Here is a 23223-nt window from a genome sequence, read left to right on the forward strand (position 1 = left end):
ATACCAGGCATAATTGTGCATGCCTGTAGGCTAAGGCAGGAGGATTGCAATTCAGCCTGGACTGCATAGGGAGTCCCAGGCCAGCCTAGCTACTTAGTAAGTTCCAATCTCCAATAATAATAACGATGGCGATGGTGGTGATAATAAGGACTGTGATGGTCAGGAGCTGGAGAAGGGGGTCCGTAGGTAAAGTGTTTACTGGGTAAGCATGAAGATAGAATTCAGATCCCCAGGATCTGAATGAAAGCCAGCTGTGGCTGTGAGCCAAGCATCCCTGCAACTGGGGGACAGAGACAGTGAATCCAGGGACTTGCTGGTCAGCCAAGCAAGCCAAAAAGGTGAGGTTCAGTAAGACTCTGTCTCAAAAAAAAATAGGTGGGGAAGCCGCTGGAGAAGACGTGCCAGAGTAAACCACTCATCATATGCGTCCACGTGGGTGGGAGCATCCCCACACACATGCACACATCCATGCACCACACACAAGGACTGGGGATGTAGTTCAGTGGTAGCATGCTTATCTAGCATAAGCAAAGTCCTGGGTTCCAGCCCTAACATTAAAAATTGTTGTTGTTGTTCTTGTTGTTGTTGTTGAAGTAATGAGAAAGGAAGAAAAGTCTTTTCCTTTCTAGGGGCTCCAGGTCCCTGGAAAAGACTTTTGTGATAGCCCAGTGATGTGACCCTGCTGGGTGAAGCTTGAGGGCAAACTCTCCCCCCAATCACCACCATAGCTATACATGCTCCACCCCCTTGCTCCAGAAAATGACTATGAGGAATCTCAGGGTGGACAAGAGGAGAACTTTCTTCGGTGGGCAGGTCCAGAAGGAAAGGCAGCTGGAGCTCCTGCACTTCAGAGCCCTGCGCTTCAGAGGAGACCTGATTGCTCTCCCCGCTCCCACCTCCACCAGCACTAACACATCCTGAGTCCAGCCGGCCAAGGCAACTTTCCCAGGCAGGGGCCTTGCCTGTCACATCTTGGGCAGCAAGAGGGTCACAGCGAAGACCATCAGTTCACCTTTCTGCATTAGGCAGTCCAAGAAGTACATGGGGTGGAGTGGGAGCTTCAGGTGGGTCTGTGAGGAAGCGCTCTGTGTCCACTCCTCACTGCCTCTTCCCCCGCTCGGGTTCCCAACACTCTGCCTCCTCCATAGGCCCACCGTCCTCTGCTCCTCCCATAGGGCCCCTCGGACCCCCTCCCGATGAACTGTCTCCTCCCCCTCCCCATCAAAGGCAGCGACACCAGCATCCTGATGTGTGGTCAATTGTGGAGTGTGGGTTCGGGTGTTCAGAGCTCCCAAGGAAAGGGAATCCTGCCTGTTCCCCCAGACCCTGGACCTCGAGGGGCCACTCCAGCCTGGGCAGCCAGAGTGAACCTGCCTGTGTGATCAGGACACTCCTGTGTACGCTCAGGGCTGGGGCACCTGCGGTCAGTAGGGGTCCTACGCCTCCCCTCAGACACCTTTGTTCTCAAGCCTTTGTGGCTGGCCCTGGCCTCCCAAGCCAGCCCACCAGCCCTTGTCCTTTGCCTGGCAGGTCTCTCTCCCAGCCATCCCCCCCTTTCTTGCATAGCTTTTTACCCATTCAAGTCTCAGATCAGAACCTGGCATGGGACGGGGTGGGACCCCTTCACTCACTGCAGCCCTTCCTCCCGCAATGCTCCCTCTTCTGCCCACATCCCCTTACTAGCCCCACTCCCCTCACCCTGCTCTTGCTCCCCGCCCCTCTCTCCTCTCGGCCTGGCCCCCTCCCCATTTCCTCTCCCCTCCTTTCTTGGCCCTCCAGTTCGGGGAGTCGGGCTTTCTCTCGGCAGGGGCAGTGGCGGCTCGTTGTCCTCCCCTCTCTCCTCACCCTCTCCCTTCTCTCTTCCCCCCTCCAGCCTCCACTCCTCACTCCTCGCCTGCTCACTCACCCTCTCCCTCTCCCGCTGCCCCCCCTCTTTCTCCCCCACCTCTTTGTTTCAGCTGAGAACCGGCTCCTCGGGACAGTTCCCACACTGCAGTGCCTCTGGTGAGGAGACAGCGCCACTGAGGTAAGCTGGGGGTTCGGGGACACAGGCGCGGGGCAGCCGAAGCCCTGGGGGCGGGCAGGTGGGGACAGTGGGTAGCCCGGGCCACATCACTTCTCTGCCCAGGGCAACGGAAGCAGCAGAGTGCTAGCCGCAGGTGCCCTACCGGTCAGCAAGAGCAGGGTGGAGGGAGAGGGCTAGCAGGGAGCTGGCAGGCTGTCCTTGCCCTGGTACCCAGCTCCTGATGATGGCCCAAGACTGAGGGAGACCCTCCCGGGACCCGACAGAGTGAAGGAGGAGGCTGGGACACCCAGAACAGCGCACCCCTGAAGGTCTGAGTCTACGCCCAGTCCTCCCTGCCTCTAGCTGAGCTGCAGCTTGGAGATTGCCAGGGGGCATCAGCCGCACTGACCGCCTTGTGACCCTCACAAGTGCCTGTCCCCGGGTTGGTTGTGGGTCGGAATGTGCTGGGGCTGTTCCTACTGCCCAGGTAGAGGGGGCGGGGCAGAGCTCTCTCCCCTATCACCAGCTCCCAGGAATCCTCCAAGCTATTGACCCCGAGACTCACAAAGCCATAGGAAACCGGACATCTTTCCCTTCTCCGCGGGTCTCTGACCAGCTCCCGTCCAGACAGGGTGCCCAGGACAGCATTCCCCAGAGTTGCAAACAGCATCTGAGGCCAGGGAACAGATGTTCCTGCAATTGGCTCGCTGGGACTGGGAGAGACAGAAAGGTATCCGGCTCTGTGGGAGGGGTGGGGTGAAGAGGTGGGAAGCAGGTGGAGACAGAGCCCTGCCTCTTGAGGGAAGCTACAAGTGCACTTTCTGGGACAACCTGGAGCCACCGGAAGGAGCTAAGAGCCTAAAGCTGGGTGGGGGGTAGGAGTAGACAGAAGAGACAGGGGCTGAGGCGCCCGGGCCCCCTTCTCAGCTGGGGCTCCAGTCGGAGGCAGGGCTGGCTCTGACTGGGACCAAGTCTGAAAAGCTCATAGTCCCAAGTGCTGTCTCTGCTGGTTGCAGGAGAGCCAGAAAAGGATAGGAGAGCGGTGACCCACAGGGGACCTTCCCAATGGGGTGCATTCTGAGGGAAGGTCTCAGGCTGCCTGTTTGGGGTAGGACCAGATCCCACCCAGTGCCAATAGTGGACCAGATCACGAAGGTGGAGCCGATCCCATGAGTTCTAGTTACTAAGGGTGGTGGCCTAAGGACTGAGCACCTAGGGCACACATTTACAGACGCCACCTCTCCCTCCCCCTTGACCAGAATTGCATTTTAGTAGGTAGAACAGCAGCTGCTGCCACTGATTCTCCCAGCACTACACCCGGACGGAGCTGGTGTAGCTGCTATAGACCAAATAGCCACGTTCGGCCCACACCCTCCAGCCACCACAAGCCAGCCTGGGCCAAGGTGGAGGAGGGTAAACAAAGCCTCAGGACCGGCCTGAGTGGTTTCCTAAGAGGCTTGATTGACCCTTAGGCATCCCTGCCTCTTGGAGAAAACTACCCCTCCCAGGCTGGCACAGCTCTGTCTTCTGTGGAAGTCTACCTAAGTCATTGGGGTCAGGGCTCACCCCTCCACCCATGTGCACAGGCCATCTCCTCCCCTAGCATACTCCAAATCTTCTGATCCAGCCTGGGGCCAGGCCAGCAGTCCCTCCCTAATCTGGGCCTATGTTCCTCATACATGAACCAAACTCAGAGGGAGGCAGGCTTCCCTGCCTTTTTTTCTGAGACATAAGAGGACCATCGTCCTGCTAGACAGGCAGCTGACTCTAGCTCCAGCTAGCCCTTCTCAGCTCCTAGACCATCCATAACTCCAATACCATCCCTGAACTGAGGGATAGCTCAGTGACAGGCACTCCCAAACACGAACACACTAAGGAGAAGGAACTGGAGATCTAACTCGGCTGGTAGAGTACTCAGCCAGCACTCAGGAGGCCTGTGTTGGATCCCCAACACCACATGAAACTGTGATGATGGCACACATTTGCAATCCCAGGACTCATGAGATAGAGAAAGGAAGATAGAGAAATTCAAAGTCATCCTTGGCGACATCTCAAGCTCAAGGCCAACCTGAGCTACATGAGACGCTGTCTTAAAAAAAAGAAAAAGAAAAAAGGCTGGCTAATGCCATTCTAATGTCAGAGGACAGAGGTGGCAGGTGGCTTGCTTGGCTTCAGGCCATGAACACCAATGTCCTGCTGGTTCTAATCTTGGCCCCTTCTGGCAAGAAGGGGGCCTCTCTAAATTGAGATCTCTTTACACGTATCTTTGGAAGATACTAGTATCTAGAATTTTTTAACAGATGTTTAAAGACTTATTTTTTATTTTATGTGCATAAGTGGTTTACCTGCATGTATGTATGTATGTATGTATGCGCATCACATGTATGCCTGGTGCTCACAGAGACCAGAAGAGAGTGTTGGATCCCTGGAACTGTAGTTACAGACAGCTGGAACTGCCATGTGGCAGCTGGACACTGATCTCAGGTCCTCTGGAAGAACAGCCATCTCTACAGCCCGTCTATCTAGCCCTTTTTTCCCCCTTTCTCTCCCTGAGCTTCCTGTTTGCATGGAGCTTTCGCATATGGATCCACCTGCTGCTGCTAACCCCGCCCCACCAGAGAAGAGCAGGACACAAACACTGTCTCCATCAGAAAAAGGAGGAAAGACAGGTTAACAGGCCAAGACAGGGGCCTGGGACCTGAATCCCCCTCTAATGTGCCTTCCAGGCCACTGAAGTGCCACTCCAGTGAGATTTTATAGGAACAGAGACTCTCCATACCCTCTAATGGACGCACTAACTGTCCAGTCTCTCCACCTCCCACATCCTCACGGCACTGACGACATTCCCAAGGACAGAGGGGCTCATTTATTCCCAAGGATGTTTGAACCGGGGCTTTCATCTTGATTCCAAAGTGGGCATCTAAAGAGTTGCCAATGAATGGGTGTGGTGGTACCTTTAATCCCAGCACTTGGGAGACAGAGGCAGATGGATCACTCTGAGTTGAAAGCCAGCCAGGGCTACATAGTGACCTGGTCTCAAAAAAAAATAAATAAGTAAAAACAGAACAGAGCTGCCAGGGCTAAATGAAGGCTACAGGACTGAGGCCATAAGGAGCTTGTAAAGGTGAGGAAGGAAGAGAGGAAGTGCTGGAAGCCACATGGTGTGTCTCTCCCCCTGGAAGCCTCCTACCTCCTCACATACCTTCCTCCCCTGCCCTCTCCCATCAATCCTGCCACATCCTCTTGGTATCACTTCCTGCTAAAATCTCCATGAACCTCGCCTCTGTTATCAAAGGAAGGTTCACTCCCCCAGTCAGACCCACAGGGCTCTTTACCATCCCACCTCTGCCAAGCTTTCAGGTCTCGGTGCCCACCACGTTCCACAGCATCCCCAACATTCTAACCACACCAAAAGCCTGCACCTTGGAATGGAGCAGTGTGGAGGCCTGCTCAGTGGCTGGTCGGAGGTTGCATTGGACACACACTCCTACACATGCACACTCAGGTGTATGCACACCTTTATGTAGAAGCCCACCATTCACATGAATGGGATTTCCTACCAAATCCCTCGTCACGATGCCCTTCCATCCACAAAGAGACCAAGAAATCTGCTTTTACAGATCCCTGAAGAGGCTAAGTGTGGTCACAGGACCATCCTCAAACCCCTGAGAGGCAACAAGGAAAGGAAAGGTACATCCCCTAACTCCGCTGAGCCTTGGGTTGGCCCCAGGGTACCTGAGCCCCAAAGGGCAGCAGAGAATGACTCAGGGGTCCAAAGCAGGTTCTCAGTCTGGATCTGTGACTAACTTCCTCTATCTCCCAGACAGACCACCTTCTCTAATTCTCCAGCTTTAGGACAAATGGGTTTAGAGAAGCTGACCCCAAAAGGCTCTCCAGACCCACAGCTCATGCCAGCTGCAGACAAAGAGGAGTTTTTAGTGTAAAGAAGAGTTGGGCACCCTCATGGAAAAATCCTCTAACCACGGAAAGTATCAGCACATGAAGATGAAATGGGAATTTGGGCACCAAAAAACTGAGTCAGGAGAGCTGGCAGCCAAAAACCAAAGAAGGGGAGTGCCTTCACTAATCCATAATTGATAAGACTTGTGTGTATTTAGCCATTCATTCATTTATTTTACTTTTCAGTGCTGGGAACTGAACCAGGGCTTCACACATGCTAGAACAGCAAGTACCATTGACTATATTCCCAACCCTCTTTTTAAAGCTCTTTGAAATGGGAATCTCACTTAATTGCCTAGGCTGGCCTTGAATTCTCTCTGAAGCTCAGGCTAGCCATGAATTCTCAGTCCCCCTGCCTCTCAAGTACTCTGGGATATATAGGCCTGTGCCACCAGGCCCAGCTACATAACTGACATTTATGGAGGAAAAAAAAAGTCCTATCAAGCACTAACTATGAGGAATCTGCATATTTTTATCATCTAGACTGACCAAATAGATAGGCGAGCAAGTACAATGAGTTGGGTCCACCAACAGTTTGCTCTAAGGGGTCCAATTCAGACCCTGGCCCCCAGACTCTGAAAACACAGGGACAGGAAAGGGACAAAGGTAGACAAGGGGGCTCCAGCAAGACTCTGCCCATGCGTAAAGCCCTCGGCAGGCAATGGCGGCAGCCATACCCACAAGCAACCCCACTCTGAAAAGCACCTGCGGGGGCACCACAGAGGCATTCTGACACCAGTGTCCCCGCTCACATGCTCACCACACAAAGACACTGAGGATGTGGCCGACAAGTCCTTGGTCCCCAGCCCTCTTCTCTCGAAGCTCTTTGCCTGCAACTTGGTGTCCAACAGGAATACATTCCCAAGGTCAAGGACACAGAGGCAGGACACCTCTCGTGGAAGCCAGAACACCAGTGTAAAGACAAAATCCCCTGAGACTTTGACCCTCTCCACCAGGAAAGAAAATGGTACACACCACTCCTCTCTCCTAAACCTCTCTGGTCCTCAGAATCAGCTTGCCTTGTTTATCTCCCTCCTGGTCCCTGGAACATGCAGGATCTAGGTCTCCAGGTCATGGCCCAACTGCTAGCCAGACTGTCCAGAGCCCATGGAGAAGGGCAGCTCTACCCAGGACACGTCAGCTCTGCACACCTAGAGCCCCGCACACCCTCACAGTGGAAGGGCCCATAGGAGCAGCCCCAGGCCTCACTGTTCTCTATGGCTTTTTATTCCTATGTGATTCTGTTGCTCACTCATATAGGGATTGGAGCCGTGGCGTACGGTGAGGATAGCCAACGGAGGGCTCTGATACTGAGTAAGAAGGCTCAAGGGGAGCCAGGCCAGTGGCTGCAGGCCAACCCAAGGGACTCACCTCTGACAGCTGTAACAGGAGGGGGTGAGAGAAGGCTGAACTCCTTCACTGCTCCGACCTACCATTCGAGTCCTGGAGACAGGTACTGAATGCTGGCACCAGGACCCCAACTGTGTACCCAGAACACATGGGACATGGCGTGTATGCTGCATGGCATGTTTAGCCTGGGAAAATGGGACTGGCAAGAGAGAACAAGCCTAGTGTCCTGCAGCCTGAAGAGACCACTTGATAAAGAGTGGGTAAGATAAAGGAGGAAAGCTAAGAGTAGTCCAAATGCTGAAGGAATATCCTTGGTGTCAAGTAGAAAATTTCCACCCAGCCAGGCTACAGTAGGAGAGGAGAAACCATGGCCAGGTTGCCACAGGGAGGCGTGGTTGAATAGGTAATAATCCTTAAACCCGTCCTGCTCACCCACATTGAGGCTGCTAGGAGCCGTATTCAAGCCTCCCAGATTCCCATCAACAGACCCTGAGTATGCCCAGCGGAGAAGCGGGTGAGAAACTCTGTGAGATGCCGGCAAAATTGCTAGGAGCACACCATGCTCCCCTCCCCAGCGGCTACCCGAAGCCCTGCACTAAAGAAATACTGAGGACAGTGAGCTGAGACCCCCCACAACATCCTTCTTTTTATTTTCAGGCTCCCTGACTTCACTCCACGGAAGAAGCAGGCTGAGGACTGGGGCAGATGGGGAGAAAATAAAGACTAGGAACTGGCCGAGGAGCTTCCTGTGGGCCTCAGGGCTACCTGCTGACATGACAGGAAGTAGGGGTGGAAAGGAGCCCTCGTCTTCTGGTCTAGTTGGGGAATGGATATGGAGCCGATCTGTGGGAGGTGGGTGGAGCAACAGGAAGCCAGGCTAAGAGGACAGGGATCCTAAAGCACAGTGAGGCCCTGGTGACAAGCCCATGATCTTCCCACGAGATCCTGCCCATAATTACCCATATACTCTCAAAATAGGAGCTAGGCCGTCACTGAGGACAAAAAATCAGGAGGTGGACATCCATGACATTGGTCCCTGTCAACCCTGTCTGCAGCAAGTGTGTTCCACCCTGGAAGCGGCAAAAGAAGGTGTACGAGTCGTTGTGGGAAAGGAAGGTGGCTATGTCCAGGCCTTCAGCAGAAGCCTGGCTGACAAGATCAGACATGACCCAGGCCCCAGCCACCTTGGTAGGCCCATCCTGCCCATCAGTGCCTCCACTCAAAAAGAGCACATCAACGGGCCCCAGTGGCTGTCTTCCCAGCTCTGTTCCCACATGCAGGGCCAGTTCTTGGTTCCGGCCACCCTTGCCAGAGCCCTGCAGCTGCACCGTGGGCTCACCACCAGCCAGGAGGCAGACTGGGCCGTTAGCCTTTGCCACCGCTTCCAGAGCCTCCCCCAGCTGCAGGTCTGGGAGCCGGAGCTCAGCTGCCAGCTGATGGAGTTTTGCCTCCTCCTCCTCCTCCAAGGAACGACCAGCCGTGGATGGAGCGAGGCGGGCTGCAGCCACCCGGGCTAGCAATCCATAGAACCGGGCCACATTTTTTACATCGCCCTGAATGGCTGTGCTCAGCACCAGGGCATGGTAGCCCAGGGCCTCAGCCTGCCTCTGAGCCTCAGCCAGAGCCAGAGAATTCGAGCCGATGATCACATTGAGGACATGACCACAAGTGTGTGGCCCGCGGGGGTCAGAGTCAGCTCGAGAGAGCACAGTCTTCACGGAACGTGGCAGAGCTGCACGAAGGCCATAGTGATTAAGAATATGCAGGCAATCTTGCACGCTGTGGGAACTGGCCACGGTAGGGCCACTGGCGATCACCTCCAAAGGGTCCCCAATCACATCTGACAAGATGAGGCTCACCACCTAGACAAAGGCCATAAGATAAGGTTCAGTCTTGACTCCTCCGCGCCCCGGGGGCCCTTAAGGACAAACTGGTCCTGGGTGTACACCCCTTGGTGCGCTGCTTTGCCGGCATTTATCTGCTTCTTGCCTCTTGCAGGTGGACTGGCAGAACACCGACCAGGGAGCATCCCTCTCGCCCTCTTTGGCCTCCTCCCAGGACTTCCCCGACGGGCAAGGCCCCTGACAACGTGTATGTTGGCCTAAGCTTTCCTATCCCTGTCCCATGTGGGGAACCCAGGGCTGGCTGAAAGAGTGATAAATGCACCTGAGCAGGATAGGCAGCCTGAGCCAGCCCTCCACCCTTCAGCTGGGACAGGGCCTTCCGGATGGTGTTCAGCTCCTGAATTGTGGCTCCACGGGCTGCCAGCAGCTTGGTGAGCGTCTGTTTCTCCTCCAGTGTGACAGGTGGGATGGGAGCAGGCAGCAGGGCTGAGCCCCCACCTGCAGTCAGTGAGGGTGTCAGGAAGAAGAGAAGGGAACCAGGTAGACCGCAGGGGAGGGGGACGAGGACTAAGACGGTGGAGTTAGAGTGCCCCCCTGTGGACATGGAGTGAAGCTGTCCCCTAGCTGGGGTACTCTAGACCCCAGAAGATGCTAGAGGGGCTGGGGATGTAGCTCAGTAGTAGAGTGTTTGTCTAGTCCGTGTGAAGCCCTGAACTTGATCCTCAGCACCACAAAAATTATATTTTTTTAAAAGCATAGACTAAGGAAGAGCAAGAAAAACACAGCAGACAACCCAAGAGAGTGCTGTGGGGGCTGGAAACCCAGCTCGTGGAGCCTGGGTGACACTGCTGCAGACAGAAACGTTTTCCAAAGGTTCTGACATGTGTTAGCGTGTTAGTGTGCCCTCACCATCACAGCTCAGGACAGATGACTACCCCTGACACCCCCCGCAAGGTACCCTCTCAGCTCCTCACTGTCTGTCCTGGTCCCAACTTCACCCTGTGACCACGGTGGCTCAGATGAACGTCTCAAGGATCTGGTATTTGGGGCATCCCCCTGTGAGCTGTTCTCAGCTGATCTGGAACCCACACCTGAGATGAGCACAAGCAGCAGGTCGTTGGCTGTGAGCCCCTCTGCCAGCTGCTGGATGGCCAGTGCAGCCCTCAGAGCATCACGATCCGGCAGGTTGTCCTCCGCACCCTCAAACACCTGGATGTGGCTGTGCAGCTTCAGCAGCATCTCTCTGAGGAGGGAGCAAACAGGGACGGGATGGGGTGGGCTCCTCTCCTCCCACCTGACTTCTCAGCTGTCCATCAGGGAGAGTGACTTGAGTGAGGTTGCCCACCCACCAGGCCAGATAGGGAGGCCTAGGAGGAAGAGAAGTTTTCCTCTAAAGGGCAGAGGAGAGCACCCCACCACCAATAGATTCTTACTGCTTTCCAGCCTGCTCCATAGCAGCTCGGATCCCCTTGGGAACGCTGATCACACCCTGCACAAGATGCTGGCCCAGTAGCTCCTCAGCTGCAGCTGCCATGCCCAATACAGCCTTGCCGAAGCCCACTAGGTAGAGGTTTTCATGTAGCTGAAAGCTCCGATCCCGCACCTTCAGTTGTTTGCCACTCGGATCCAAGGACAGTGCCCTTTGCAGCATGGGGCCCGGCTGCACAGCGCCCACAGCACTCTCAAACAGCTGCCGTGCCTGTTCTGCCAAGGCCATACCACTGGTCATCCGGGCCACTGGGGGCCCCCAGAGGAATGGGCGTGATGGGGCTCGGAGGAGACAGGGCAAGATCTGTAGGGCTGCAGCCATGCCCACATCTCTCAGCAAAGCCTTGTATCCATAGCTGCCTAGAGAGAGAGGAGAATGAGTGAGACCACAGACAGAACCCTACCATCATGGGTACCCCTCTGAGAGCTCAGGGCTGGTGGACTCCATAGCCATTGTTGCAAGAACGAGCCACCTGAAATGAAAGCTGAAGAATTCATGAAGCCTGCAGCGAACCTGATCCTACTCCAGTCCTGCAAGCCCAGCCCTGATGCCCAGCCACGTCCTCTTCTGCAGGCCACACACCGGTCTTCTAGACACTCTGCCCCAAGTCCAAAGTTCCTAACAAGTGGACCCTCCTCCTGGGTCACCTCCTTTGGCTGGGAGTTAATCATTCACAAAGGAAGCAATTCCTCCCAGTGGTCTCCTGCACCACTCTTATCCACATCCTTCACTGCCAAGCCCTCACACCACGGCAGGGCTCCTTTCTGGCATTTCTGCCTTACCTTTTTACCACTTCTACTGCCAAAAGAAAGAAACAGAAAGGCTGTTGGTTGTCTCACCAACTGACCCCAAGCCCACTGACCTCTAGCTTGATCTATTTCATTAGCTCCTAAGACTAGTCTGGGAATGCTGAGTCTATGTAGAAAAGCTACAGGCTTATCAGTGCACATAACCCAAGGAATCTCAGCACTCAGAATAGTTCAGCGAGAGGTCCAGGCACAAATCAGGAGTAGCTACAAAATCTGACTCAAGGTGAGACCTTTGGCAAGTCCCCAGTTCATATGCAAGAGGACGTGCACTATGGGGCTCAATCTACAGCGTAAGAAAAGATGCCCTTCTACCCACACAGCTGGGCAGGGTCAATCTTGCCAGGAACACCCCTTTCTGGCTCCATGATAGCAAAACAAGCCCTGAGTTACACCACTCAGAGCAGAAACAGCCCAGTGCTGGAGCAGGCAAAGGCCAGGCTCCTAACTATGCCCAATCATTTTCCACACTGGGCAGAGTGAAAAACAGAAAGGTCTTGGGGTAAAGGTCAGGATGTTATACAGGGTAAATATGGGGACAACAAAGCCAAAGGACTCATCATACCTTTTGGGTATCTAAATCTGAGGACAGAGAAGTACTGGAGACCAAACCCATGTTTTGCATGTGACAAGTATGCACTCTACCACTGAGATACATTAAAGCCCCTAAATAAGATAGTTACTATAATAAAATGCCTACCATTATGCTGAAAGACAACTGCATCAGTAAGTGTGGATACAAGAGGAAGTAGTCTAGGAATTGCGATGCTAGTTTTTGTTTTTTGTTTTTTTTTTTGTTTTGTTTTGTTTTTTTTTGGTTTTTCGAGACAGGGTTTCTCTGTGTAGCTTTGCGCCTTTCCTGGAACTCACTTGGTAGTCCAGGCTGGCCTCGAACTCACAGAGATCCGCCTGGCTCTGCCTCCCGAGTGCTGGGATTAAAGGCGTGCGCCACCACCGACAGGCAGCGATGCTAGTTTTTTTAAAGTGTGTAGTATATCTTTTCTCAAACTGAGTTCATTTGCAAGATGAGAGGTGGGATGAAATTAAGCCCTGAGAATTCCTTATATGAAAACCGGACATGTTTACAGACGACCCACAGCCGGAACCCTATGTATTCTTTTTTACAACACAGCTAGCATTTTTTTTTTTTAACTGTGAACTACACGGCCACATGGCACAGGTCTAGAAGTGGCATGTTATTTAGGAGTGGGATAAATTGCCGGGCAGTGGTGGCACACGCCTTTAATCCCAGCACTTGGGAGGCAGAGGCAGGCAGATCTCTTTTAGTTCAAGGCCAGCCTGGGCTACCAAGTGAGTTCCAGGAAAGGCGCAAAGCTACACAGAGAAACCATGTCTCGAAAAACCAAAAAAAAAAAAAAAAAAAAAAAAAGGAGTGGGATAAATTGTTAACTGGAGGGTTTTTTTTTTCTTTTTTAATCTCTTGCATTGGACAGAGCATCAGAAAGCCTGAAGTGTCTGGCAAACAAGTTATCAGCCCTCCACCACTATGGAGGAGTCCATGACTTCATACATGATAGGGATGGTCTCTCCCACAGAACTACACTTTTCAAGTTCCAGGGCTTGGAGCTAAATGCATCTTTGCATCTAAAACATACAATGCTCAGCTGCAGGTGAACTTTTGTCTATCTCACAGAGGAGCAAAGCCTAGAAGATCCCTAATAGAACCCAGGACAAAGGAATGCTCAAAGCCAAAGTTGCCAGATAAAATGCAGGACATTTGGTGAAACTTCTACTTCGGATAAGTAATTTTTTAGCATAAATATGATCAGTACATTTGGGATTATTTGTAACTAAAAATTACGTTGTGGCGAGTTTAAATTTAATTGGACGACTTTCATTTTCAGTTGCCAAATCCCCAACTCTATTTAAGACACTACACCTCTCTAGCTCCTGTGCATTCCGGTTGCTAAGTGAGGAAATGCGAAGACCAGCCTTGGCTCCTCCCGGAACAAAGTGGAGCTGACCTCACATCCGGATTTGGCCAGTCGCCAGGTGACCGGAAGTGACGTCGCCCGAGGCTAATGGCCTGTAATCTTCGCGAGAGAAATTATGCTGCACGATACTAGGTGTCGCAGGAAGTAAGGGGCTGCTGTCGCCTGGATTCGCCTCCGTCTGGGCCAGGAATGATTTCCAAGGTCCATGTACGTCCTTGAGATGCAAACTTACCTTTCTGCCGCTTCCAGCACTGGAAACCGGAAGTGCTCTGGTGGGTGGGGATTAATCCGGAAATGGCTGGTCTGGGGCTTCCCTAGAGAACAGGATCGTGGGTTAAAACTTGCGTGCCTCGCTGACCTCCAGAAAAACTGAAAAGAGGTGTATGGAGTCCTCCGGTTTCTACATTCCTGCAGTGGATTCTCAGTGATTTGTAATGATCCTTCCCTCTTCATCCTGTTAGATATAGTCAGTCATTAAATACACCCCGAATTCCTGTTAGGTGCCAGACTCCAGGCTGAACCATCAGATTTAGGGTCATCCTTGCTCCTCCGCATAGTTACAATTCTTTGACAATTCATTGATGTTTACCACTCTTCTCCATGAGCCACCATATACAGCTAATTCAGTGAAGTATTTCTGTTCCATGATCTTTGAACACAAGGGCAAACTGCCTGTAAACAAAAATGACCCTGAGCCTTCTTCCTCCCTACCCTTGCCCTCACCTTGTGTCCACTATGACCCAAGCGTGATGCCTTCCCACATTCAAAAATCAACTATTGGCTGGACTCCAAAAACACCAGAGTACACTTTTTTTTTACTGATGGAAAGGATTTCTTCAAACATGTTTCCTTAAAAAGTTTGGTTTTTGCCCTGTTGCTCACCACACACACACACAGGGACAAACTGTGTAGCCTAGGCTGTCTTCCTTCAAGTTCATGATCCCCTTGCCTCTGCCTCCTGAGTAACTAAAATCGCGGCATGTACTACTGTGTAATTGAGAAGCTTAATCACCCACCCACCTGACATTCTAAATTTCCTTGCTTCTTGACACTTAGACTACTCAGCAACGTCTCTTTTCCTTTTGCAACTCTTTAAGACATTGCTGTTCCATGTCAGTCTGGTCCACCCAGCGGGAAGAAGAAAGAAGAAGAAAGGAGGAAGGGAGAGGGAAGGAAGGGAGGGAAGGAGGGAGGGGGCTGGGGAGGTGGGGAGCTGGAGAGATGGCTCAACAGTTAAGAGCACTGACTGCTCTCCAGAGGACCTGGGTTCAATTCCCAGCACCCACATGGCAGCTCAGAACTGCCTGTAATTCAGGTTCCAAGGGACATGGCACCCTCACACAGACATACATGCAAGCAAAAACACAATGCCCATAAAAATAAATCTTAAAAAGAAGAAAGGAGGGGGGTAAAAGGAAATTCCAGGTTCTGTTTGTACGCAGGGCAATAGAAATATAAGAATTAAGTCAACTCAATACCATTCAGGAGTTTACAGTCCAATGGGTTTAATCTTCTTGCTGTTAAAAGCATCTTGTGAATAGTTTGGGGATGGCAATGGAATATTAAAAAATGGCTACAGGAAAATGGGTACAGGGAGCTGGAAAGATGGTTCTGTGGTTAAGAGCACCTGTTGCTCTTGTAAAGGTCTTGGGCTCTGTTCCTAGCACCCAAAGGGTTTACAGCTATCCAGAGCTCCGGTTCCAGGGAAGCTGATGCCATCTTCTGACCTCCTCAGCCACCAGGCATTCATGTGGTACACATACATACATGAGGCAAAGCATTTATACACATAAAGAAATCTTTTTAATTTTTATTTTATGTATGAGTGTTCTGCATATATACCTGCACTCCAGCAGAGGGCATCAGATCCTATAGATGGTCATAAGCCACCATGTGGTTGCTGGGAATTGAACTCAGGACTTCTGAAAAAGCAGCCAGTGCTCTTAACCCCTAAGCCATCTCTCCAGCCCAAGAAATCTTTTTTAAGAAAATGAAGACAGGGCTGGTAATGTAGCTCAACTGATAGAGAGCTTGTTTAGCATGCACAAGCCTTGGGTCTGGTCCCCAGCATCATATAAAACAGTGTTTATGGTACATGCCTAAATCTCAACATTTAGAAATCAGGCTCTCAAAGTCATCCTTGTCTATGTAGTTTAAAGTCAATCTAGGATACACGAGACCTTGTCTCAAAAAAAAAAAAAAAGGAAGAAAGAAAGAAAGAAAGAAAGAAAAGTTGGGGGACTGAAGAGATAGCTCAGCTGTTTAGAGCACTTGATATTCTTCCAAAGGATGGGGTTTGATTCCCAGCATTCACATGGCAGCTTACAACCATTTGTAACTCTAGTTCCAAGGGACCCAGTGCCTTCTTCTGGCCTCTGAGGGTACCAGGTACACACACAATACACTTACATACATGCAGACCACACACACACACACACACACACACACACACACACACACACACACACACAAAATTAGAAAATAATTAATTAAAACAATAAATGAATAGTATCTGAGGAGTAACACCCAAGGTTGTCTTTTGTCCTCACACACATGCACACATACAAAATAAGCTATCTGCAGGTCTGATGTCTGACCATGGCTTTATTTCTGTTTCTAAAATGGCAGTTTATCACTGTATCCTCGGGAGGAGATAAAATAGGGCTTCACATGGTAGAGAGTTGAAGGGTCTCTTAGAAGAGGCCTTGACCTCCTTTACAATGGATTTATTCTCAGGATCTAACCGTCTCCCAGAATCCCCACTTTTTGGTGGTTATTTTTTTTTGGGGGGGGGGTGTTTTTTTGTTTTGTTTTGAGAAAGGGCCTCATTTTGTAGTTCTGGTTGTCCTAGAACTCACTATGTAGAACAGACTCATGGAGCTCTGCCTGCCTCTGTCTCTGGAATGCTGGGATTAAAGGTTTGCACCACCTCATCTGAATAAGGCTCTACTTCTTAATATTATTTCATTGAAGATTGAATTGCAACAAGAATTTTAGAGACACAAATATCCCAACAATAGCAGCACTCAGGAGACTGGAGTCGCACCTAATGGAAGATTCTGCAGACTAATCTACTGACTGGAATCCTATGATTCTGGAGGGTTGGAATGTTGCACATCTAAAGCTGAAATTATCTTGGGCAGATTTTAGTTCCCTAGTTTTTGTTGTTGCTTGGGTCGGGTGTTACTTTATTTGTATGTGGTGTGTGTGCCTCTGTGGGGGTCTATGCATGAGTGCAGGTGTGCAAGGAAACTAGAGTCCCCTGAAACTGAAGTCACAGTCAATTGTGAGCTGCCTCACCTGGGAGATTGAAATTGAACAAGGGGCCTCTGGAAGAGCAGCACACACTCTTAACTGCTGTGGAATGTTCTGTATGGCAAATGTGTTGCTAATTAGTTAATAAATAAAACACTGATTGGCCATTGGCTAGGCAGGAAGAGTAGGCGGGACAAGGAGGAGAATAAAGCTGGGAAGTGGAAGGCTGAGTCAGAGAGACGCTGCCAGCCACCACGATGAGAAACAGAATGTGAAGATACCGGTAAGCCACGAGCCATGTGGCAAGGTATAGGGTGGAAATGGATTAATTTAAGCTGTAAGAACAGTTAGCAAGAAGCCTGCCACGGCCATACAGTTTGTAACCAATATAAGTCTCTGTGTTTACTTGGTTGGGTTTGAGCGGCTGTGGGGCTGGCAAGTGAGAGAGATTTATCCTGACTGTGGGCCAGGCAGGAAAACTCAAGCTAAAAATGGCGTCCAACGTGGTGGCAGGAGTTTCCACCTAAAAACTGAGAAGGGATTCTGAAACGGAGCTAAGGACAGTTCCTGGTTGTCTCTCTCAGATGAGCGGCAGCTGCCGGTTTGAGCTACTGGTGGGTTCCTAGCGTGTGCCCTTGACCTGCAGTATGGCTTGAATGAGGCCTCTGCAAGTGGCACATTAAGCTGCATGGTGGATTTAGAATTTGCAGGTGCAGGACAAGGAGGGAGGTTTCTGGACTGCACGCTGCTTGGATAGAAGCATAGACCCATGATAGCTCCCAGAGCTGGTGGAAAACCACCATGTTGGGAAGCTGAGGTGGGCGGAGCCAGCAGCCACAGCTGCTGCAGTTTAAAGTGATGGATTCACAGTAAGACAGATTCAGATGTAATAGTTTAAAATTTATGTAAAATATATGTAGGCTTGAAAGAGACAAAAAAGGTGATATATACAGTTATAGAAACAAATACATAGTTTTTAAAAATAAAGTCTTTAAAGAGACAGTAAAATTAATATAGAAAATAAGCCACGTAAAGATGAATATTACACAGAGAATCTGGATTGTGTTGTCTTTGGGATTCTTAACTGCAGAGAGATATTTGATTGTAAAGGAAGCTGAGTTAAACCAATATGTATATTTTAAAGGTACCTTGACTTCAAAATTTGGATATAAGGATATGTTGCTTTGGAAAGGAGACTCTGCTTTTGTTTCCACAGAAAGCCAGAGGCTATGGATTTGTTCAAGATTAAGATACATCAGGTTTGACCAGCCAAGACCCCCTGAAAGGTCTTTGATGACACCATGGCCCAGATGATCCAACATCCAGAACGGTTTGAAGGCATCTGGCTCAGACAATACAGCCTCATGGACTATTCCATAATCCTAAAATTTTCTTTGTTTCCCCATAAGATACAGTGCCCCCCTCCAGCAGGAAGTAGTAAGAGAAGCTACGCCCAAATTCCCAAATTATATGTAATTTTACTTTGTTAAGGTTAAAACCTTCCTTTTTGAAAAAGAAAAATGGGGGAAGTGCTGTGGAATGTTCTGTATGGCAAATGTGTTGCTAATTAGTTAATAAATAAAACACTGATTGGCCATTGGCTAGGCAGGAAGAGTAGGCGGGACAAGGAGGAGAATAAAGCTGGGAAGTGGAAGGCTGAGTCAGAGAGACGCTGCCAGCCACCACGATGAGAAACAGAATGTGAAGATACCGGTAAGCCACGAGCCATGTGGCAAGGTATAGATTAATGGAAATGGATTAATTTAAGCTGTAAGAACAGTTAGCAAGAAGCCTGCCACGGCCATACAGTTTGTAACCAATATAAGTCTCTGTGTTTACTTGGTTGGGTTTGAGCGGCTGAGGGGCTGGCAGGTGAGAGAGATTTGTCCTGACTGTGGGCCAGGCAGGAAAACTCCAGCTACACTTAACCACTGAGCCATTTCTCCAGCCTTCGTTTAGTGTTTTTTTGTTTTGTTTTGTTTTGTTTGAGACAGGGTTTCACACTATACTCCAGGTGTGGAACTCTGTGTACCCCAGGTTGACCTGGAATTCATGGCAATCCTTCTGCCTCAGCCTCTTATGTGAGCTACCATGCCAAGCTTTTTAATTCCCTTAGTAGACGTGTATCACCTACCTCTCTATCTGACCTAACATCACATTAACAATCAAATAAGTCTCTGGAGTGCAGTAACCTACTAACAGGCCCACTGGCTTCACCCAAGCCAAGAGCTAAGAATGCTGTTTGATAGCATCTAAGACCTACAACAGAGCTTTCCTGATTGGATAAATGCAATGATGTATACTCCCTTCTGGGACTATAAAATTATTATATAACTGCTTCCATGGTGGAAAGGACCGTGCAGAACAACTTGAATCCATATTCCCTGGTCACGCTCAAAACAAACTTAGTCCCTCTGGAGCAAGCACTGTGTTTTGCAGCAATGACGCATTAGAGAACCAGTGGGACAGCGATGGCGCACGCCTTTAATCCCAGCACTCAGGAGGCAGAGGCAGGTGGATCTCTGTGAGTTCCAGGCCAGCCTGGTCTACAGAGCGAGTTCCAGGACAGTCAGTGCTACACAGAGAAACCCTGTCTCGAAAAATAAAAAGAAAACAAGTGATTTTTGAAATTGTATTTATTTAGATGGTGTGTTCATGACATACAGATGCAGCCCAAGTGTGGACAAGGAGGTTAGAGGACAACTTGGTGGAATCACCTCTCTCCATCCACATTCACATGGACTCCAGGAATCAGACTCCAGTTACTGGGGCTGTGCAGCAAGCATTTTTACCAACTAAGGCAACTCACCAGCCAAAAACGGATTCCATTTATGAAATATTTTTGGGAACTGAAACTGTCATCAGCTCCATATTGAGAGCAGCTGTCCCTCCTAAAGTCGCTTCAGATGTCTGTTTTGTCCTTCACGTGTCCTTGATAGCCTGGACCTTGAGCCCATGGTTCTTTGTCTGCTCATCCCTTCTTCCTTACCATCTAACCCCTAATACCTCACAGGGTCTGCACCAGTGGGTGGCCACTTGTTGGTGGAACTTGCTTGGTGGGATGTCCCAGGTCAGCCCTGTGTGAGGTTCTGCTGTGCCCAGGACAGCCAATAACTCTAGAAAGTGATGGAACAAGGAAAGGGTTTTGTTGTTTTGTGGATTTTTTAACAAGGTCTGTAGGGGGCGGGGGGGGGGGGGGGGGGTGTCCATGTGTGTACAGGTGCCCATGGAGGCCAGAAGAGGACATCAGATCCCCTGGAGCTAGGGAAAGACGCAGGAGGATCATACAGAGTTTGAGGCTAGCTAGTTCTACATAGCAAGTTCCAGGCCAGTCAGTTAATACTTAGTGAGATTTTATCTCAAAACAAACAAAATAATAAATGCATTTTTAATTTAAAAAAAAAAGAACGAAGGAAGGCAGAAAAGACCTAAACCTCCTAGTCACAGCCCAGCCCAGGTGTTGGACTCCTGTTTTCCAACATGTTAAGTTGTCCCAAATTAAACCTTTTATTGGGCTGGCAATTTTGTTTTATAGTAGAGCACTTGTTTAGCATCTGTGATGCCCAGGGTTCATTCCCCAGCACCACATAGACTGGGCATGGTGGTGCATGTCTCTAATTCTAGCACTCAGCAAGTGGAGGCAGGATTAGAAGTTCATGGTCATCCTCACTAAATAGCAAGTTAAACGTCACATGAAGTTCTTTAAAAAAAAAAAAAAAAAAGAAAAAAACATGATTGATCAAAAGCTTGTTTGAAAATCTGTGCACCTGATTTAATCACTAGTCTATGCTTGGTATTTTCTTGACAAGTACCTTTTAATCATAAACCTTACTGTAACCTGTGAATGGGGCAGCTCGGGGGAAAGGAGCAATAGATTTTAATTAACTTTACAGTTCATTAAAACATGAAGCTGTGTGCAAAAGAAAAGAAAGCTGCCCTAGTGAATTGAAGAAAGGAGGGATACACAAAGAAACAAAACCCTTTCAACTTAGGGTGGAGCCTCAAGCTTGGGGCCAGTCCCCCTCTGCCATCACCGCTGGCTCTGATGTGCTACATATTCCTTGAGACCTTGTCTAGTGGAAGGATGCAAATGTGAAGTTGTTCTGTGGAAGGAAGTGGGTTGGCAGTGCTGGAGGATAGCAAGGTGGAGCAGAAGGTGTGAAATGCTCCCAGAAGGGGCTCAACTGTACAACTGATAAGAAGGAGGTAAGAATTATACCACAGAACCACCAGGGCTTAGAGTTCTCCCTCCCCCCCTCTCTGTCTCTCTGTCTGTCTTTCTGTGTGTTTGTACATTTATATACAGTTTTTTTAAAACAAGGTTTTCTCTGTAGCCCTGGCTGTCCTGGAACTCTCTCTGCAGATCAGGCTGTCCTCAAACTCAGAAATCCACCTGCCTCTGCCTCCCAAGTGTTGGGGTTAAAGACATGCAACCACTACCGCCAGCTACAGTTGTCTCTTAATATCTGGTGATATGCCCACCAATGGGTATGGTGGTGCATCCCTTTGATGACAGCACTCCAGAGGCAGAGGCAGGTGGATCTCTGTGAGTTTGAGCCTAGCCTGTTGTCTACATAGTGAGTTCCAGGCTAGCCAGGGCTACAAAAATGGACCTTGTCTCAAGGAACAAACAAACAAAAAAGGCCAGAAGAGATGGCCCAGCAGTTAAGAACACTGGTTGCTCTTCCAGAGGACTCAGGTTCAATTCACAGTACCATAATGATGGCTCACAATCATCTGTAACTACAGTTACAGAATATCCAACACCTGTTGTGAAATACTACTTTAACTAGGCAAATGTAACTAGGTGTTACATTTATTTATGCTGTATTAATGATGTAAAGATGTGTTACATTTGTTTATGCTGCATTTGTTTAATTATGTAAAGATGTGTTGCTGTTGCACCTTGCCTGCCTGAGGCACCTGAGTGGTCTAATAAAGAGCTAAATGGCCAATAGCTAGGCAGGAGAGGGACAGGCGGGGCTGAAGGGCAGAGAGAATAAGTAGGAGGAAGAATCTAGGCTCAGAGAAGAAGAGAGAGATACGCTCAGGGCCAGGAACCAGAAGCTAGGCAGCTGTCAGACAGACAGACACTAGAAGCAGTAAAATATGACAGACAGACAGACAAGAGAGAGAGAGAGAGAGAGAGAGAGAGAGAGAGAGAGAGAGAGAGAGAGAAAGTGAGCGAGCCCCAAGGCAAAACACGGATAAAGAGAAACCAATTAAACTAAGAGCTAAGATAAGGCAGAGCATTCATAACTAATAAGTCTCTATGTCATGTGTTTGGGAGCTGGTTGGTGGCCTAAAAGAAAGTCTGCTATAAACACCCTCTTCCGGCGTCAATGTGCACCCATGTGGTGCATATACATACATGTGGTGATATTTTGTGTACCCTAATAAAATTTGCCTGAAGACCAGAGAGCAGAACAAGCCACTAGATTAAACATAGAGGTCAGGCAGTGGTGGCACGCACCTTTAATCCTAGCACTGGTAGACAGAGAATGTCTCTGTGAGTTCAAAGCCACCCTGGAGTATGTGAGATTGATTCAGCCTAGGAGAAAACAGAGCCAGGCAGTGGTGGCACACACCTTTAATCCCAGTACTTGGGAGTCACAGGCCTTTAATCCCAGCACTTGAGATCTCATGCCTTTGCTACCAGTTTTTGGGAAGCACGCACGCCTTTGATCCCAGCACTTGAGATCTCATGCCTTTGCTACCAGTTTTTGGGAAGCACGCACGCCTTTGATCCCAGCACTAGGAAGGAAGTGGTATGGCTGGGGGGAGAAAGGCGTATAAGGTGTGAGGAGACAGGAACTAAAGCTTTTCAGCTGAGAGCCCTTTTCAACTGGACTCCTTTCAGCTGAGGACTCAGAGACATTCAGGCAGAGGATTTGTGGAGGTGGCGAGCTGAGAAGTAGCTGTGGCTTGTTCCTTTGTCTCTCTGATCTTTCAACATTTACCCCAATATCTGGCTCCAGGTTTTTTATTATAAGACTTTTAGGAATTCGTACAACACATACATGTAGCCAAAACACCCATAATAATGATAAAATATTTTTAAAGTAACAATAATGTCCACCAATAATGGACATTTGGTACCCATGGATACCAAAACCCATGGACATTAAAGTCCCTTAAAATAATACTTTTGTTTGCTTTGTTTTTGAGACAAGGTCTAACTGTGTAGCCCTGGCTGTCCTAGAACTCAGAGATCCACCTGCCTCTGCCACCCAGTCCTAAAATAGTATTTGTATATAGGACACACGCATCCTTCTGTATACTTGAAATTGCCTCCTTTGTAATTGTTTGTTTGTTCATTTGTTTGTCAAGACAGGGTTTCTCTGTGTAATTTTATAGCCTGTCCTGGAACTCACTCTGTAGACCAGGCTGGCCTGGAACTCACAGAGATCCACCTGCCTCTGCCTACTGAGTGCTGGGATTAAAGGTGTGCGCCACCTTGGTGTGTAATTCTTGATACAGTATGAATGCTGTGTAATTGCTACACTGAACTGTTTAGGAGACAACTACAGGACAAGGAAGTCCTTACACATTCAGTTCA

At 49.6% G+C, this 23223-nt stretch overlaps 1 protein-coding gene and 1 long non-coding RNA gene across 6 annotated transcripts; one reads left to right on the top strand and one right to left on the bottom strand.

The window, feature by feature from the left end:
* Positions 1-1278: 1278 nt before the first annotated feature.
* On the top strand, positions 1279-16342 carry LOC128098249 (uncharacterized). Of its 3 annotated transcripts, none has more exons than XR_008214180.1 (2): positions 1279-2026; positions 12909-16342. It is a non-coding gene; the product is annotated as an uncharacterized LOC128098249 (long non-coding RNA). The 3 variants fall into 3 exon arrangements; XR_008214179.1 differs by lacking the exon at positions 1279-2026 and adding an exon at positions 9300-9406; XR_008214178.1 differs by lacking the exon at positions 1279-2026 and adding an exon at positions 9478-9590.
* Positions 7937-13750, bottom strand: Glyctk (glycerate kinase). Of its 3 annotated transcripts, none has more exons than XM_052719109.1 (5): positions 13642-13750; positions 10593-11007; positions 10251-10402; positions 9482-9657; positions 7937-9177 (listed from the first exon to the last, which is right to left on the bottom strand). In XM_052719109.1, the coding sequence occupies exons 2-5, from the start codon at positions 10967-10969 to the stop codon at positions 8305-8307; spliced, it is 1578 nt and encodes a 525-aa protein (XP_052575069.1). In that variant the 5' UTR covers positions 10970-11007; positions 13642-13750; the 3' UTR covers positions 7937-8304. The 3 variants fall into 3 exon arrangements, with proteins under 3 accessions (XP_052575069.1, XP_052575052.1, XP_052575061.1); XM_052719092.1 differs by lacking the exon at positions 13642-13750 and adding an exon at positions 13440-13548; XM_052719101.1 differs by lacking the exon at positions 13642-13750 and having other exon boundaries at positions 10593-12216.
* Positions 16343-23223: the final 6881 nt, after the last annotated feature.

Source organism: Peromyscus californicus, unplaced genomic scaffold, assembly GCF_007827085.1.
Source record: "Peromyscus californicus insignis strain IS unplaced genomic scaffold, ASM782708v3 Scaffold_11__1_contigs__length_118956290, whole genome shotgun sequence".
Taxonomy (NCBI): Eukaryota; Metazoa; Chordata; class Mammalia; order Rodentia; family Cricetidae; genus Peromyscus; species Peromyscus californicus.